Source organism: Gossypium arboreum, chromosome 11 (assembly GCF_025698485.1).
Source record: "Gossypium arboreum isolate Shixiya-1 chromosome 11, ASM2569848v2, whole genome shotgun sequence".
Taxonomy (NCBI): domain Eukaryota; kingdom Viridiplantae; phylum Streptophyta; class Magnoliopsida; order Malvales; family Malvaceae; genus Gossypium; species Gossypium arboreum.
Window position 1 is genome coordinate 42,894,417 of NC_069080.1, and position 20,283 is coordinate 42,914,699.

General features: G+C 31.8%; 1 protein-coding gene across 2 annotated transcripts; it reads right to left on the reverse strand.

Moving 5' to 3' along the window:
• Positions 1–5,398: 5,398 nt before the first annotated feature.
• Positions 5,399–12,215, reverse strand: LOC108473781 (protein CROWDED NUCLEI 4-like). Of its 2 annotated transcripts, none has more exons than XM_053021725.1 (9): positions 11,515–12,215; positions 10,032–10,241; positions 9,675–9,928; positions 8,937–9,234; positions 8,764–8,847; positions 6,839–8,676; positions 6,382–6,715; positions 5,929–6,097; positions 5,399–5,827 (listed from the first exon to the last, which is right to left on the reverse strand). In XM_053021725.1, the coding sequence occupies exons 1-8, from the start codon at positions 11,701–11,703 to the stop codon at positions 5,987–5,989; spliced, it is 3,318 nt and encodes a 1,105-aa protein (XP_052877685.1). In that variant the 5' UTR covers positions 11,704–12,215; the 3' UTR covers positions 5,399–5,827; positions 5,929–5,986. The 2 variants fall into 2 exon arrangements, with proteins under 2 accessions (XP_052877685.1, XP_017631024.1); XM_017775535.2 differs by having other exon boundaries at positions 8,964–9,234; positions 11,515–12,213.
• Between the last annotated feature and the right edge of the window lie 8,068 nt (positions 12,216–20,283).

Here is a 20,283-nt window from a genome sequence, read left to right on the forward strand (position 1 = left end):
CAATGAATGTATAAGAAATAATTCAGAAAATAATGTAAATTTATCTCATATTCTTTGCCAATAATATCATAAGGTATTATCTGCTCTAAAGAATGATTAATTAGTGTAAACTGTAAGAAAAAAAATATTGTATGTAATATTAATATGTTAGTAACAATGATAATACAATACAATGCAATAGCAGTAACACAACAAAAAACCTGTAATCGGACAGAGTTGAAAATTAGAAGAAAAATTTTGTTGAGGCCTGTATGAATAGTTTCCTTAAGACAGATTTGACATCTTCTCGGTACTTTGAGTAACGTTAGACGTCTATCTCTCAAGATATAACAACGAACGATCATAGTAGTAGCACAATAACAATGATCAATCAAACACAATCTTGCCTTTTTCTATTGCCAGGAGAAATGAATTTAGAAAGAATTTTTTATATTGATGGTTTTTTGATGATGCGTTCTTGAAATCTCCTAACTTGGCTTTATATAGAGAAGAGGAAATGAATGAAGAGACTTCGATCGATTCATGAAGAGTTTTGTTGAAAAATTAATAGATATAAGTGAATAAAGATAATGAATGAAAAAAATGTAATATTAGATCAAGAGATACAATTGTTCAAAAAGATACAACTGTATGAAAAAATGCAATATTAAACCAAAAGATACAATTATTTAATCAATTTATCATTCATCACTCAGCAATTATTTTCCAACATAAACCATTAATCATTTTGTTTCAGGAATATACATTTAGCAGCATTTTAGACTATCCATCTTCCACTTATCTATTTGCCAATAACAACAATAAGTTCCATTCACTTCTAGGAATAAATAAATAATATAATTTGTTAACAAAACTAATGAAGTCATCATTGTCTGCAAGTTTACTTCAATATCATTGTGATAAATCAAATGTGCCTATACATTGCTCCTTTTTTTTTTTAATCAAACATTGGCAAAATATTCAACCAAGATGCATGTGTCAAATGATCTTTAAGTATCACATAAATATTTTCGTTAAAATTATTATAATCACTATATTATACCCATATTAGCCCATCAAAGACCATGCTCACAACCACAATTATAACTTTGTTATTTTTAATATTGATTATGCAATGCTACATTCACCTTAAGGAATAGAACAGATCTAATGAGAATTTGTTTTTCATTATAATAATTTTCTTTCAAAAACTAATCCATAATTTTAAAGAATATTTTACTTGTTTTCTTACAAAAATTCATGATTAATATCATTATACAATTCTCAAGCATGTATAGATTTGAAGTCCAAACTAATCATTGCATATAATGCACAAATAAATATTGCATATAATACACATTTACAATAGATAAAAGCATATAAGAACAATCATTTAATTTAATCAAAATTAAAACTAAACCAATAAATTTTATAAAATAAAAAACAAATATATATTCACATAGAAAGCACAAAAATAAACTTGAGAAACGATTTATAAATTCATAGAGATGCAAATAGAGAATTATATAAATTGAACTTATTAATAGAAACCGAATCAAATTTAAAAAAAAAATTTATTAGATTTACTTAGGTAATTGTGGATGAGAAGTAGAAACTATGAGCATTCTTTGCAGTGAAGAGAAAGTGGTCATCCCTAAGCAAATCTCGAGCAAACACTCACAATTTTTTTAACCATATAACTAAATTTCAATATTTGGAGCCCAACAAAATTTTGATGTAAACTAAGGACCTATCACTCTTGAATAAAATCATGCTGATAACGTGTTATAAAATAGTAATAATAATGCAAAGAACATAAGAATAATATATGAGAATAAGAAGAATTTTTATTGTATTTCTCTTCTTTTCTGTCATCATTACAAGTAGTATACTATATATATATATATATATATATATATATATATATATGTGGAGATTAAACTCCTCCTAATAATAGCATTCATAATAATATTTTATTATTTCTCGCTTTTTTCTAATTAAAGTTAGAATTATTAATTCAAATTAGAAGCGGAGCATAAATATTTAAATGTTAAATAAAGGCTGTATTACTGAATTAAAGCTTTTATTCAATTCAGCCTTTGGTTTTCTTGGATTTTGCTTTTACTCATAACCACTTTTAAGTAATTGTTTTTTCTTTTGAAAGAAAGTCTACCTTACTTAACTTTTAAAATAAAAATTCTCCATTAAACTATATCTTTTTTCTATTTTGATATCTAAACTATTTTTGGGTCAAAATCAATACTTAAATTAATATTTTTTCTCATATTAGTACCTCAATCATCAATCGTTAGTTAATTATGGAAAATGATGACGTGACCCAATTACTCAAGAACATGTGGCAAAATGCCACATCATTACTATTTATGTAAAATAATTCCAAAAATAAAATAAAAATTAGAAAAACTTAAAAATAGAAAATATATGAAAAATTATAAATAAATAATCAATATAATTAAAATTATTATATTAATATTAATTAAAACAATTATATTAATATTTAAAAAAAATCCTTCCCCCACTCTCATCCTTGCCCCTTCCCCCTCCTCTCCCTAATGAAATTATTAAAATAATGTTAAGATAATTATATAAAAATTTCAATAAAAAACATATAAAATTATTAAATATTAAAATAATATAATATAGATATTTTTAAAAAAATTTAAAAACAATATGGGCCACCCTAAAAATGGCTTGGATTAGTATTTTGTAAATATGAGCCGGTTTGAACCGAAGCAGGCTTAGACAAGTATAAAATATGTTAATATCATATTTAGACTCAACCTCACCCATGATACCTCTAATTTACTCTAATCCCAAATTATGTACACATTCTCTCATATCCATCTCAACTTTGTAATTAAATTAAATACATTAACATTCTATTAGAAAAAGGAAACAAATATGGCAAATTATATCCTACAAGCGTCTACAAATTAGAAATAAATTAATAGGTGGTTCTAGTTTTTAAGCTCCCAATAATGATGTGATGGGAGGAGGGGAGGGGGAGAGGGTCGAGGTCGGGAGGGGAGGGACGGTGGGATAGAGGGAGCGAGAGGGCCGAGAGTCGAGGGAGGGGAGAGGGACCGGGACGGAGGTGGGCGCAAGGAATTTTTTTTAATATTAATATAATTATTTTTCATTAATATTAATATTGATATTTTTAATTATATATTAATTATTTATAATTTTTATTTCAATTTTTCTATTGTTTTTATTTTTTGAAATTATTTGACATAAATAATTACGTGACATTGTTTATGTGGAATTTTGGCCACATATTGCTTGGTAATAAGGTCATATCATCATTGTTTATAGTTGACTTAACAGTTGATAGGCGAGAGTATCATGCTGAGAAAAAAATTAATATAAGTATCAATTTAATAAAAAATTTTAAGTACTAAAGTGGAAAAATAGATATAATTTAAGGAGCAATTTTATATTAAGCCTTAATTAAGTAGATTTTCTTTCAAAAGGAAAAAATTATTTAAAAGTGGTCGTGTAAAAATAGAAGGTCACTCATGGTCACTTTTGTTTACCTTATGTTTTATTTTAGTTATTTATATTTAAAATATTATTTTTTAGTCACTTACGTTATTGTGATGTAACATTTTAGTCACTGAGTCATTAATTGTCGTTAATGGTGTACCGATAAATTAACGTGGCACATTAAATCATCATTTTAAATAAAAATTTTAAGTTAATTTATACAGTTTGTCTCCATATTTTTTTATTTCGAGTAATTTATTTTTTTTTTTTATGTTCTTTTAACTTTCTTTTTTCTTTTTCTTTTTTATTCTCTTCTACTTCTCCCTCCGTTTTTCTACCTTCTCCTTTTTCTTTTTTTTTAACATATCAAGAAGTCGAATTGACAGTGAATAAAGAAGCATGGTATGGGTTTCTGGTTATAGGCAACGATGGCTTTGAACTTCTTACTTCTTTTTTTACTACCAATTCAACTTCATGATATGTTAAAAGAAATGGAAAAAATAGAAAAACAGAGGGAAAAACAGTAGAGAATGGAAAATAAAGAAAAAAAGAAAAGAAAGTTTAAAAAACATAAAAGAAAACAAAATTAAATTGCTTCAAAAAAAAGAGAATCGATTGTATAATTTAACCTAAATTTTTTGTTTAAAATGATAATTTAACGCGTTATATCAACTTACCGTTACACCGTTAACGATAATTAACGACTCAGTGACAAAAATGTTACAACACTATAACACAAGTGACTAAAACGTAACATTTCAAATATAAATGACTAAAATGTAACTCAAGGTAAATAAAAGTGGTTACCCAAAACAAAATAAATATTTAATTCATCTTTTCTTTTTCTGGGATTTTGTTTTTACACATAACCACTTTTGAAAGAAACCCTACATTAGTTAATTGCAATAAGCAAAGCAGTCAGTATTTAATATTCATTACAAATTACAAAGCCAATGAAGAGTCAATACATAGGACAAAGGCGAAAATCCCCAAAGCATATGCGTCACCGTTACCGTAACTACTTTTGTTTTGAATTTTAGTACATATATTTTAATTTCACCATTATTGGATCTGTTCAACAGAGAATTTGCGGTTTGTTGGTCCAATTTTTAATAAATTATTCAAAAATCATAAAATAAAATCTAGTTCGCTAAAATAAGTTTAAAAACTAAAAAACCTAAAAGCAATATGAAAATACAAAAAAATAAAATAAAACCGAATCATAATAATTCAAGAAGTTCAAAAAAACCTCAACCACCTCTATACTGAGCTCTATCATTACTCCTTTCTAATTGGTGATAGGCAGACGGGGAACAATGTCAAGACTTTCAAATTCGGCATATGACGGAACAGTATTAGTTGGTCCTTCATCGAGTGCTTACTCGACTGTGGAAACTCCAGAGCATCTATTTGTCAACAGTTGTTCTGTTATCAAATTGGGCTTCATGCCGCTGATCTTGACACCACCAAAATAGCCTCATGGATTGATTATCCAGCAGGATAGAACACACCATGAGGGTGAAAGCCTTATGCACAATAATTGCCATCATCCAACAAGGCTATTTTTGACAATGCTCATCCTAGCTCTGTTGCTACGAAATGGAAATGGAAATGAAAGCCAGGATTTGAACTCACACGACCATATCAGCTTCTTCCCGGACTGCAATCGACTACAGAATTAAGATATCGGAAACCTGCTAACTAACACGCCTACTGTTACAGCAAATGACAAGGAATTCATTATTCTCCCTACTACAAGAGAGATCCTCATCCAAGCTTCTACTATGAATTCTCAACACTGTGGCAGCCTAGTCCCCAAAAAAGTCATTACCCCAGTAATCCCTCAAGTATTAATTCACATCAAATAATTTATTTTAAGGGCTTCTTATAAGCAAAAATGAAAGATTAATGCTTATTTGAATACAAATTAACATGCATTATCATATGGAAAACAATGAAGTTTAATCATGTAAAAAGATTGGAAAAATCTCCAGCGGGAACGTCTCATCTGTGGGTTGAAAGAGTTCTAAACAAAACAAACCCCATCCGAATTAATTTCCAATATCAGTTTCACTGATAGAGAAACTGACGATTTTGAAACATCTAGGGCAAAAATCTAATCCTATTTTTTCATCATATCAGCCATAATAAACCAACGCAAACACTATAAAACCTAACAAACCACCCTATGGAAACTAAGAACATCATAAACCAGCACTGCTAAACAAACCCACACCAAAATAAAAAGGATAAGCATTTACAAGTATTCTGAACAAGATCCAAGTTAGTAAGCAACTTTCCCATGTTTAGTTGTTACATGGCATGTTGAACATCTGCTATTCTGCAAAACTCCAAAAACAAAGAGTACTTCAAAAGCTGCTTCAAGGTGTAATTCATAATTTGACGGGACACTAGGATGCGAGATTGGAAAGAAAAGAATACCTTTGTGCAAAATGGTTAAAATATAACTGTAGAAGCTAAAAAGAAACTACATATATTTCTACAACTTCTGCTTTGACCTCGTTCTCATTCCAATTTTTTCATTCTCATCTAGTTTGGGAACTACGTTGTCTTCAAGCTTTGTGCCTCCTTCTGACACGTCTTTCATTGGCTACAGAATAAAAACACTTATGAACCGCAAGGATACAAAATAGAAAGACTGAAAAAGACACCCAAAAACAAAAGAACCTGATCAACTTGTATAACTATTATGAGAAATTTATTAACTTGATCATAAATGGGGAATGCTACTGTTAAAGAACCAGAGAACATAAATGAGGGGAAAAGCAAACAAAATACAAATTCACATTGTAAAAAAGAGCCTAGTAAAATGTTGATACTGTCATCTGCATGCAAGAAAAAAGGAATTTGCATATAGCTAGAATCAGCCTTTACCCGATAGGGCTTGGTAACTTGAGAAACCTTCCCCAAATGTGCTTCTTGAACAATTACTGGATCCCCAGATCCACCATTCTCTCCTGAAGCACTTGCAAGACTGCACATTCCTCCACTTTGAGGAATACCCTGCATTGACTCTGCTACAATATCCTGCAAATGGTCTGTATTTCCTAGATTGGAAGAATCAACTACAACCTTTTTTTCAAAGGTCTCTTCCAAAATCTCTGTTATTTTATCAACAACCAGTGCATTATCAGCTCCTCCTTGACTCTGATCATATGACAATGATACAGGCTGATCTGGAAGCGAATTTGGTTCAGTTGAATTTACACTGAAAAACAACAAACGTAATTGTAAACAAACCTGAGTTATCTGAATCAAGAAATAATCAGAATATCAGCGCACAGTTAAATAACATACCAAAAGAAATCAATATAAGGGCAGAAGTGGATACCTGTGAGCACGATCCTCTTCTTCAATTACAGAAGCATCTTTTGTTTGCCTCCTTTTTTTAGTACCATGTGAAGGTGAGCTGTCAACTCTTCTTTTCCTTCCAGCTTGAATCCCTTTTTCAGATACTAAAGACTTTTCCGCATTGCTTTTTTCCAATCCAGATTCCAAATGATGAATTCCTTTGATCACCTCATCTTCTGAGGGCACTTCCACTGTCACTTTTGGTTCCCCATCAAATCCCAAGAGCTTTCTTCCATACTGCTTGTATTTTTTCCCATCACACTCATGGCTTAAAACCAACTTTCCAGCTGACGTCAAACACACATCTTCACGGTCAGAGATCAAAGATCTTTCTTCTGGCTTCATTTGGGCCATGTCAGAGGCATTTTTGAATATCAATTCTCTGCAGCGCTTAATCCATGAGAAACGGGCAGAGCTAGGAGAAGCACTATCTGGTTTTGACATTGGCGAGTTGAATCCATTGCCATTGTCAGCAACGACCCTATTTTTAACTGAACAAGATCCAGAATTTTGCATAACAGTTTGCTCTTTCAGAGTCTTTCTTTCATATGTTTTCTGCCGGCTAAGCTCTACAATAGAGCATTGCATTTGAGCAACCATCATATTATCCACAGCAGCTTTCAAGTCCCCCAACTTTTTTAGCTCTTCAATCTCAGCATGTATTTCTTTTCTATCAGCATGCAGTAGTTCCCTCTGCTGCTTCAATTTGTGCCTTTGCACCTTAAGCTCCTCAATAGACTTCTTCAACTCTGCCCACTCCCTTTCCCTTCGCTCACGATCCAATTTGATCTCTTTTCTCTCAGCATCAAGCCTTTTCATTTCTAAGGTAGCTTGTTCTAACTCTTTCTCTGCTCTTTCCTTCAAAGCATTAATATGCTGAAATTGATTTCTCTTTTCTCGCTCAAAAGCTTCCTCTCTTTCCTTCAAAGAACTTTCCAATTCTTCACGCCTTTTCTCAATAAAATTCTCCAGTTCCCTCTTCTGGGTTTCAATTCCCAGCAACAATTCAGCACGCTCTTGTTGAATCCTGTTGAACCAATCAGAATGCTCACTTACCATCTTGTTCATGAAATCTTCTCTCTCACGATTCAATGATTCAACATCCTTGTTATGCTTCTCTCGCATTACATCACGCTCTCTTCTCAAGCTATCACGCTCGTCCTTGAGAAACTTCAAAACTGCTTCTCTCTCCTCATGAACACGCATGGCTTCCTTCTTCAGCTCTTCTCTTTTTTCATCGATCAATTCCCACTCAGTTTCAAATTTGGCCTTCTCAACTTGTAACCTATCTGCATTAGCCATCAGCTCCAACTTTTGTGCCCTAACCAAATCAAGTTCCTCCTTCAGTTTTGATTCTAAATTCGATAATTCATGTGTCTCACTTCTCATAGCTAGTAGTTTCTCCTTTGCACAATCAACTTGGTTTCTTTTATCTTCTAATGAAGACAATGACTTCTTAAGCTCAAGTTTCATTTTCTCTATCTCTTCCTTTTCTTTTTCTAAAAGAACTTTATTCAATTCAAGTTCCTTTTCAAAACCAGTCGCACTTTTTTCTCTCTGCTCTATGAGATTTGACTTTTCAGTCACATCCTTCTCCTTCTCTGCTAATATCCTTGATCGAACATCAAAATCATGTTCTCTTTCACAAATTAGGTCTTCCCTTTGATTGATATCCATCTCCTTCAACTCCCATGCCCGTCTCTTCATTTCAATCTCATCTTCAGCCATTTTGCGCTTGATCTCAAGCTCAGCCTCAAACTCAGATTTTTTGGTTCTTAGTACAGTTTCATGACTAGCAATGGCCTTGCGAATTTCATCCTACATCATTCATTAAAAAGAATAAGTTTTCCATAAAAGAAAGAAAAAAGTGGAAAATCCTAAAGCATATTCTACAATGTAACTCACAGATTCCTTGTTTGCAAGTTTCTCTTGAGAAACAAGCAGCTGTTGTTCTTTCTTGCTAAGCAGAACTTCTCGATCAGTAATAGCCTGCATGTAGAAAAGATGAATCAAATTTATATGATTTTCCGTGATGCAAAATTAAAAAGTTTCGAATGAAGGTGCATCAAAATCCTAACTTCCATAGTCAAATGAAATATGCAGACCTCCTCTCTTTTTGAAAGAGAAGCTAAAGTCAACTCAAGTTTGGATTTTTCATCCTTCAAAGCTTTACGTTCCCGCTCAATATCCACTCTTGATGCCTCCAACCCCTTCTCCAGTTGATTTAATTCTTGACTTCTACTAAAGATATACTCCTCTCTCTGGTTCAAAGAAGCTTGCCCATCAAGTAGTCTTTCATGTTCTTGCTGTATAATCTTCTGCCTCTCTCTCAGTGATTGCCGTCCAACAGTAATCTCCTTCTCCTTTGTGTCACAACTAAAACATGGAACAAAATAATTATCTGACTCCTTGAACAGAAAATCTAAATAAAATCAAACTGCACAAATGCTGCCAAGCAAGAATGTGTATCCAGCATCCACAAAATACAGGTTCCAACCAAGGCAGTTTTTACTGGTTCACTTCCAACTAGGCAACTCAAATCATGTTTGCCTATAAGAACATTTTAAATAGAATAATAGGCCATCATTTACGGTTCTTATTTATGGACACTTTTCAATGCAAGATATAATCATACTGCAATCCAGTAACAAATACCACACAATATGAATACAAAGAGATGTATAAGGCACAACTGTTTCCTCTTGGGTAATAAAAGCTTGTTCAAAAACTACACACTGTTAGGAAAGAAACAAAGAGATAATAAATATATATAGTACAAACAACAAAGAGAAGGAAATGCAATGTAAATCACATACTCATTTTTGAACAGTACAGTACGCCTACTAAGGTCTTCTTCACGTGCTTCAACTTCTTGGAGCTTTCTCTCAGCAGTGCGTTGAAATAGGCTAGCTTCTTTTTGTAAGGACTTTGCAGCATGAAACTTTACCTCAGCCTCTGCAAACTTCTTCTGAGCATCCTCTATCATAATACGCGCTTCAGCTAATCTACTTTCAGCTGCAACCTTAGTTTCAGCAGATTCTGCACGCATCTCATGCAAAGCCTTCTCAATCTGCAAAACCCCACCACAAAGTCCTAAGAAACATACAATGCTCAAAGATAAGTGAACAAGGAAAACAAGTTCAATTAAAGAGACTTTCAAATGATATCCGTACGCTTGCTATGCACTCTTTCTCAACTCCTAAAGATTTCTTCAAACCATCCTCTCGCTTTTTTGCTTCTGCAAGAGCAGATGCATGTGCAGCTTGATCCCGCTTTTGCATTATCTCACTTGCTTCAGCAGAGGCTTTAATTTGTTCATACTTGGAAGCAAGCTCCTTTCTCTCCAATATAAGAAGGCCCATGTGGTGTTGGTGCTCAAAGAGCTAAATACAAGAATAGATAATATTAGAACTAAATGCTAGTAAGCTATGTGGAAAGAAGCACAAAATGAAGGAAGATTTACAATATGAACTTATGAAAAACGAGATAATGCATATATCATCTTGTGCTAAAGCAAGAATGCCATTATTCCTCACTCTGATCCTTTGTACAAACAAAGCATTCATAAGTCTCATTCATGCATAAAGTTAGGTAAAGATCGCAGCTTAGTAATATGAAATCCATAGGAACTAACAAGTGCAAAAACTCAGAAGTTAAAAAAGCAATCAATCCCTAAATAATGACACAGAAAACAGGAAATGCTGTCTAAAAACAACGAAACAAATCATTGAAGTCACTAAAAAACAAACAATAAATGCTCCTAAAAGCTCTTATAATCCCGCAAAATTAACAGCTCAATGTGCCATTTGCACGCCCACGACGTCAACCACACCTAAAGGGCATTGCAAGGTGATGCAACACCTCAATCAAATAATGCAATTGGAACATTAGGTAAAAATCAAGTTTGTTCCATTCAAAGCTTCAACAAGGAAACACAACTAGGCAACCGGAAGGACATTTAAGTGAAGTACGGAACTTTAACCAAAAGGTTTATTCAAGAAACAAGACTTAAGTTGATGGCTTGGCATTAAAATTTGACTTGAGAAAAGAATAAGAGAAAACAAGATCACAAGGACACAGAGGAATAGGTGGTTCTACTATGGTAGCCTACATCTAGTGAAAAGACGCAAGGATTAAATTGTCGATATTATGAACATATTGTTTTAGTTTATACAAGAATGCCCTATTTATATAGAAGGTTATCACCAATTTAGAAAAGAACCAAGTAAGAATATTGTATCGTAATATCTAAAAAATGGCGTCGTAATTTTATCATAATCCCTAATATAACTAAGTACATTTATTAGATTAACAATATGTCAAAAATATTAAAACAAATTCTATTTGCAACAGGCTAGCATCTTTCAAGTACCAAAACCCTTACTGTTTTATGTTGAAATCTGTTAGAGATCACTTCCATTACTTAACCTTTTTATTAATATATATCTGATTTTCTTTTCGTCTTAAAATTTAAAACTGAAACGCAATATAAAGAAAGAAAATCCATATTCGCAATTCACAATTTAAAATTTCAATATACTACTACTCTCTTTGACCAATTGCACCCGTGACCAAACAAGTCTTTAAAGAAAAACAAACGGAAAAGAAGAGCCATGAAAATTTTTGAGAAAAGCAGTTAAAAGATTAGAAGCAAACCTCAGCTTCAAGCTTTGCAATATAAGCAATAAGCGCAGCTTTATCTCTCTTCTTGACCGATTCCTCATCGAATCCAGCTTCCTTGAGTCGTTTCCAAATGGTTTCGTCACTAAGAGGACTCTTCACAACCCTAGACCCCGGCATTATAGACAACGCCCTACCGCTTCCCGGCGTGATCGGACTCGCCATCTTCTAAACCAGATCACGGCACCAAAACCCTAGAGTTCCGTACGCCTGTAGCTATTCTGAATATGATTCTTCACTTTTCTTTCTTTTTCGCTGTAAAGAGGGAAAGGGAGAGAATCAAAGTACTGAGTCACCGGCTCACCACTGAGTGAGGTTTTGTTTTTTTGAGAGTTGAAATCGCCAAGAAAAAGAACTTACTATTGGGATGATCCAAAAGCGATGTCGTATCGGGAAATTTAGGCTGCCAGTTTATGAGGGAAAAAATGAGAAAGGAAACAAAAATTGAAATTTTAAACAAAGATTAGACAGAAAAGTAAAGAGTAAGAATTGACAGTCAGCGTCCAACGTCAGCTAATTTGAAATTTAAAAAACATAATTAACGGCTGGTTTTCATTGGAGTTTGTGGGCTAAATCCAGATCATTTACACGTTTGGATACTTGATTTTGCACCCAAATCTATCCTCTCCTTTTTCCTCCCAAAATAGCTACCAAGAAAATTATGGACAAGAATTTCAAACATAATCACCCTTTTTCTCTTCAACTTTATAAAAAAATTTATTTTAGCCCTCCAATTAAATTTTCATCTCTTTTAGTTTTTGAATCTATATTTTTATCAAATCACTCCAAAATAAATGAAAAAATTAATATTTGATAACTTTATTGATGTAGTATACACATAGATAACATATCAACATTTAATTAATATTTTAAATTTTAAATAATTTTATAAATTTTAAATAATTTTACTAATTTATAATTTTAAATAATTTTACTAATTTATAATTTTTAAATAATTTTACTAATTTATAATTTTAAAAAATCAATATTTTTATAAATTTTAAATAATTTTACTAATTTATAATTTTTAAAATAGTTTCTATAATTTTTAAAATTTTTAAATTTTAAAATTAATTAAATATTTACTTGTCATTCACTTTTACATGAAAATCCATTCATTAACTTTTCTATTCATTCTAAGATGATTTGACAAAATGTAAGTTTAAGAGCAAAAAAAGGTGAAAAATTAAATAGATGGCTAAAATAATTTTTTTTTTATAAAGTTGGAGGGCCAAAAAAGTTATTATATCTTTCAATTTTTTCCTCACTTATGGTTTTGATGATTTCCGAAAAGGTTAAATCATTATTTATGGCGTAAAATAGGTAAGTACTCTTATATTAGGATTATTTTTTTTCACATTGGGGCATGAACTAGACATGTGTTCTACATTGGGGCTTAAAATTTAGAGTTTTCAATGAAATATAAAAATTAACTTGGACAAAAAAATTCAAGTGTCAATAGTTACTAAATTTAGGGACTCAGTTGGACAAAAAATAATTCAAGTTTTAATACGAGAACAATTATTAAATTTAAAAACTAATTTAACAAAAAAAAATATTAAAGCTGTAGTGTGACAACAATGTATTAACTTTTTTAAATTAATACAAAATTTAATTTAAAACTCCTTTTAAAAAATCAATTAAATCCGTTGACATAATTGCTAAGACCTACGGACGAATTTTTTCTATTTTTGCTTGAAATAGCTAATTATTTAAAGCCAGTTATACTACTTAAAGCTAGGTCTTAACCTAATAATTTAGTGTAGAAAATGAAGGCATATGTGGCAACATAAGATGTTGCCAAGATTTTCACCTCGTGCTTGGCTTTAACCAGCCACTTGAGGAGCTGAAACTTCTTACGTCATTTGGAAAAATTAAGAACGAAAATAGAAAGAAGTAACGGACGAAAAACGAGTAGAGAAAGTGAGTGGAAGGTTTAACCATTCGGCAAGGCTTGAAGGAGGATAAAGTTTTAAAGCCATGTGATTTCATCTTTTACCAACCATGTATTAAGAGGAAAGTCGTTTTTTCTTTTTTCTTTTTTTATAATATAAAATTAAAAGGTTAATATTTATGCATTCGGGGTATACTCATATTATACACGCATACTTTACGTTCAAAGGAGACTACTCAAATAAAGGCTTACCACTACTCCTCAAAAATTCAAACCTAGATGAGTTTTAGGATGAACAATCCTTAGCCATCATGTATTAAGAGGAAGTTAGAGTCGCTATTCGCATGTAAATGTATAATGGCCCATTTGGTAGATTTAATACTGACGTGATATATTAATATTAATACTGTCAAAACTATTTTTTTGAAAAACGAGAATTGACTTTTTAAAACGAAAGTTTGGAGTCGCCACTGATCCTTTTTGATGAGGTGTGGTCAAGTCACCTCAAAATGTGGTCGTTTTTCAATAAACAGATTGATTTATCAAAACAACGATTTTGATATGCGAAAATTAGAAAAACGGGTTCGGGAGTCGATTACGTGTGAGGAAGGGTTATCACCCTCGTCGTGCCCAAATTTGGTACCTAATTGATTATTCAGTGTCTTAATGTCAAAAATTAAAAAATTGACAAGAGTTTAAAATACAATCCCTCTTAGTGTTAATGCTTTTTTAAAGTATTTGGATGAATTAAAATGTATGTCAAGGACTGTTTCATCTCAAAGTAAAATGTTATATCTAGTACGTTAGGACAGAACACCTCGACCCTCGAGTATGAGCTTGCCTTCTATTTCATTTAAAACTCATGTATTTAAATTTTAAAAAGGATATTTGGATATTTAGATTAAACAGAAAATTGAAACTCAGTACATTGGGGCACGACTACTCGAATTTCTAAATATGGAATATTGTCTTTATTTTATTTAAAACTCATGGATTTTAATTTAAAAGGATAACCGGTTACTTAGATCAAACGAAAAACTGAAACTCAGTAAGTTTGGACACGATTTCTCGAATTTCCAAGTACCGAATATTGCTTTTACTTGAAAAATCTAGACAAAATAATAATAAATAAAATAATATAGAGATAAAAATGGAATAACAAAGAAAATTTGAATGAAAATTTAATTTAAATTGGGAGTGAGCAAATAAACACATGTACAACAAAATATTGAATGAAATAGTTTAAAAATAGGACGGATAATAAAAATAATAGTAATAATAATTTTAAAAAATAATGGTAATAATATTTAAAAAAGTAAATATAATGATGATAATAGTGTTAAAAAATAAACAAACTACATATTAATGATAATAGAAAATAATGATAATAATAACGGAAGTAATGAAAATAATAATAATAGAAACAAAGGTAATAAAAGTAATAATAAAATAGAAAATAACAATGATACATTAATAATAATAATATACGTGCTAATAACAATAATAATATAAAAAAGAAAATAATACTATATTGATAAAAATAATAATAGTAGGTTAATGATAATAGTAATAAAAGGTAAAAATAATAAAATAATAAAAAACTATTACGTTACTACTAATAATAATAAAAAAGAAAACAGTAATAGTATATAGAATAATAATAATAATAACACTATCTCCCTCCCTTCTAAATTCGACCATTGGTCCGGCCTTACTTCGGTCACCGAACCTCCACGAGCCGCCGTCGGTACCACTGTACACGGCTGCTGGACCTCAAAAAAAAACTTTCTTTTGCTTTGATTTTTAATCAATCTCATGTATTTCTTGTATTGAAAGTCTCTTTTTTTTTGTATTTGAATCTCTCTCCTTTTTTCTCTAAAAAAAGAACCCCCATTACAATGGTTTTGAAAGACTTTTATAGCCAAATTTTACAACTTGTTTACTAACTGATTGCCTCTTTCTTTTTGCAGGCAAGTGGGATGATGGAGTTAGTGGTTTGTTTAATGAGGTGTTAATTGGACTGTTAATTTATTTAGTGTTTTGGGCTCTGCTTGTTGAGCTCGGATAAAATTTGAGCTCTACAAATATTAATATATCATCTTAATTTGAAATAATAAATTGTTTGATAAGCTTAAAATTTTATACACTCACGTTACTTTTGGTTACAAGACGGAGATAAATAAAATAGGTTTGGAGGTTATATTTTTTTTAGGTGAATAAAACTTTACAAAAATTACTTAAAGATATGCCCAAAATCTCATGGAAGGTTGGAGGTGATAATTAAATATCACTTGTGTAAACACTTCTTTATGTTATTTTTTCTTAATAATACCTTCATCTAAAACTAAAAATTACACACTTTTCGTTGTTGAGTATTAAAAATCATATCTATAGACCTTCATTTTCTCCATGTTCTCTGTTTTCTTTTACTGCCATTGTTGTCAAATAAAGGTAAAAAGATTGTTCAAATTTCATCATTTGTGAGGCGAGATTAGATATATTTATGAATACCGAAGTTTTTAGATGAAATTTATAATTGAAAATTTTCATAGTTCATTACTCATTATCATTTTTTTTCAAAATTCCTTTATAAACAAGAGTTAAGGTCTTCAATTCACAATTATTAGAATATATTTTATAACCCACTCTTGATTTAGTCGAAAATCAAATTAACTACTTTCACATGATTGCTATGTTTTTTTTTAAAAGAAATTTATAGAGTATATATATTAAATCTATATATTCTTTAAGAAATTTTTACATGTAAATACATCATAAATGATGTATCTAATTATTCTCATTATTAACTTACTACTTATATTACCCCTATCTTAGTTAGACCATTAGCACCTTATTAAGTTGCAAAATGTTATAAGTCTATCTAATCCCCCAATTGCTTGATTATAGTTGGGACAAATGTTTAAACTAGCATTTTGTTTTTCTCTTAAGTTGAAATAATTTAATTAATAAATACACTACTGGTCCTCATAGGTATTTCATAAACTGTAATTTTGGTTAAACACGAAATATAAATAGTAAAGAAGAAAACAATGAGCCATTAATCTCGTTTTTTTTTTACATGTTCTCTAATATGGATATGATTGCAATTGGGTTTTATAATTGATTTGTGTGTTATTTCTCTTTTTTACACTGAAATATATTGTGTAATTGTTAGGTATAGGTAGCATTATTATTATTAAATATGACAATGTTTTTGTATGGTGTTAAACAATTAAAGGTATTTAATAAAAATTTGTCTCGTGTGGGTATTAATGTTCAAAGAAGTAAGAATAGATGTTTTGATTTGATTGAGTAAGAACTGAAGGTGAAGAATACTAATTGTGTTAAGTCATTGGATTAAAATAATAACATTGATAGGCCTAAAATTAGATTTTTACACTTTGGATTCCTTTAAAGAAACCAAAGAAGATTAAAGCTTTTGTCCATGGTGATAAGCAAACTTGTATTAATGAGTTAAGAATGTTTAGAATTGCCTCTTTTAAGTTGCGTGGGTTAATAAAAATAAAAAGAGAGTCGAGGGACACAAAAAAATTTGTGACATGTTTCAAAGGTCAGGTGAAATAGTGAGTAGGTATTTCAATAAAATTTGTCGAGCACATGGCACCGCTTTCGCCCACAATCACCGATATCAATAACCCTTACTTTGAACTCCTCAAATTCTATATTCTCTATCGTCACACCGTTGAACTAGGAATCAGTTGCGGAGTTGTTGGTATGTGTAAAAATTCATCAGTATATTATTATAAAATTACAATTATTAATGTATTTATATAACTCATATATGTATAACTGATTCATAACAAAAGAAATTAACTATTCTAACTGCTTCAACAGATTCCAACTCTTTCTACACTGCCCCTCAAGTTGGAGGTATAAAAATGCTTTTTAACCCCAACTTGGAAATCAGATGACCGTGTTGTTGTGACCCCAAGGCTTTTGTCATAACATCTGCCAATTGTTCTACTGTTGGCACATATTCAGTAGCTATAAGCCCTCATTGTATTTTTTCTCTTACAAAATGGCAATCAATTTCTATGTGCTTAGTCCTCTCATGATACACAGGGTTTGCTGCTATTTGAAGGGCTGCTTTGTTGTCACAAAATAGTTTCACTGGTTCAGTTACACCTATATCCAGTTCTCTAAATAAACCTGAAATCCAAACCAGTTCTGATGTTACAGCTGCCATACTTCTGTATTCTGCTTCAGGAGAAGACTTAGATACAGTACATTGTTTCTTCGATTTCCAGGAGATAAGTGAGTCTCCTAACTGCACACAAAAACCTGAAGCTGATCCTCTTGACATTGGACAAGAAGCCTAATCTAAATCGCAATATGCCACCAACTGGTGTTTATTGTTAGCCTTCAAAAAAATTCCAAGCCCTAAATCCCTCTTTATATATCACACTATTCTTAATGTTGCTTCCATATGTGATTGTTTTGGATTTTGCATAAACAGACTAAGATGAGTAATAGAAAAGGTAATGTCTGGTCTTGTATGGGTTAAATAGATCAATCTTCCAATGAGTCTCTGATAAACTGTTTTATCTTCTAACAACTTATCTTTTTGATGCTGCTGAGTGGCTTCATCAAATTCTGCTGTCGTTAGTTTTTGATTCTGCTCAAGTGGTGTAAGAGCAACCTTTGCGTCACTTAAACTAGTGTCTTGTATGAGTTCTTGTGCATACTTTAGGTGATTTAGCAAAATGCCTTCCTGAGACCTTAAAATTTCAATCCCAAGAAAATATCTTAGTTCTCCAAAATCCTTCATCTTAAAATTCCGGTTCAGAATCCTTTCAAGTCAGTAATCATGGCCATGTTATTTCCAGTGATAAGAAGATCATCAACATACACCAGTATAATAACCATCTTGCCCTCTTTCTTTTTAACAAAAAAAGAATAGTCATGCTTACTTTGCTCAAAACCAGCCAAAATAAGAGCATCAGTAAGCTTGGCATTCCATTGCCTAGATGCCTGCTTCAATCTATATAATGATTTCTGCAGCCGACACACCATATGCTCCCCCTAGCTGCGAAAACCCTCAGGTAAAGTCATATATATCTCTTCAAAAAGATCGCCTTGAAGAAAGGCATTAGAGACATCCATTTGATAAAGTGGCCAACTGAAAGAAGCAGCAAAAGCTAAAATGGTTCGAACAGTGACCATTTTAGCAACAGGAGAAAAAGTTTCCAAGTAATCAATCCCTGCTTTTTGATTGTACCCTTTTGCAACCAATCGAGCTTTATATGTCTCAATTGCACCAGAAGCTCGAAGTTTAACCTTGAACACCCATTTACAGCCGATAGGAACTTTTTCCGGAGGCAAAGGGACAACAGTCCATGTATGATTAGATTCTAAGGCTTGAATTTCCTCTTGCATGGCTTGAATCCAGTGGGAAGACTTTCAAGCCTTAGAATAAGAAACAGGCTCAGTAATGTTGGCAAGAGAAGAAACAAAAGCATGAGTATGAAAAGGAAAACGCGAAGAAGTATAAGTGGAAAAAACACCTGCGGATGAAGTAGATTGGTAAGGATGAATGTAACCTTGTAACTAAGAAGGAGGCTTAATGGTTCGACTAGATCGCCTAGGTTCAACAACGGGAAGAGTAGGAGAGGTTGAAGGGTGAGATGTACTTACCAAAGCCGGAACCGAAATTGGTATAACGGAAGGGGGAATTGGAGAAGGATTGATGGGAGAGGAACAAATAGAAGTGGGAGAAGGAACAATGAGAAAATCGGAATCTGATATTTCAGGAGTAGGGGGAAACAAAACAGGAAATTCAGCAGGAGTGGACCGAAAAGGAAAAACATCTTCAACAAATTTAACATTGCGGCTGACAAAAAACTTTTTAGACTCTAAACAAAATAAAATATAACCTTTTTGAAAAGAAGAATAACCCATAAAAACCGAAAGAAGTGATTTGGAAGTTTATCAGAATCATAAGGTTTTACTACAAAACATAGGCAGCTAAAAACACGAAAGTGGGAAAAATCTGGAGTTTTTTATAGAGCAGCTCAAATGGCGTTTGCCAAGTTAAAACAGAGGAAGGAGGGTGATTGATAATGTAACAAGCAGCCAAAATACAATCACCCCAAAATTTGGTTGGAACATTCGACTGTAAACGCAAAGCGCGAGCAATTTCTAAGAGATGCTTATGCTTGCGCTCAGCAATACCATTTTGCTGAGGGGTATCAACACATGAACTTTGATGAATTATCCCTAAGAATTGAAAATAAGACGAATAAGCGGAGTTAAAAAATTCAGAACCATTATTACTCCTGACGATTTTAATAACAGCAGAAAATTACGTTTTGACCATAAAAAAAATTGTTTAAGAGCTAAAATAACATCAGATTTAAGCTTCAGTAAGTACACCCAGGTCATTCTAGTGTGATCATTAACAATGGTTAAGAAAAAACGATGGCCACTATGAGTAGACACTCTATAAGGTCCCCAAACATCAAGATGGATTAGACTAAATGGAGTCTCTGCCCTAAAAGTACTAATGGGAAAAGACAGTTTAGATAATTTTGCCATAGGACATATAGAACAAGTAAAGTCTTTATTAAATGTCAAAGTATTAAAGAAAGACAAATGATGTAACTTGTGCATGGGCACATGCCCTAATTTTGCATGCCATAATGGAATTTTAGGTGCAGTAGATGTCATACAAGAGACAAAAGCAGGTAAAAATAAGGTGGACAAAGACAAAGAAGAACCAGATGACCTAACTAGGGAAGGAGAAGACTCAAATAAGTAAAGGCCATTCGAATGTCTACCAATCTCCTTTATCCTACCATTGGAGAGATCCTGCAAAAGGCAGAAATCAGGGT

Coding starts and splice junctions, on each gene's coding strand:
- LOC108473781 (XM_053021725.1), bottom strand. CDS start 11,703: ATGGCGAGTCCGATCACGCCGGGAAGCGGTAGGGCGTTGTCTATAATG. Junction 9,235..9,674: donor ACTGTACTGTTCAAAAATGA/GTATGTGATTTA, acceptor TCCATGTTTTAG/TTGTGACACAAAGGAGAAGG. Junction 6,098..6,381: donor AAGTTACCAAGCCCTATCGG/GTAAAGGCTGAT, acceptor TTTATTCTGTAG/CCAATGAAAGACGTGTCAGA.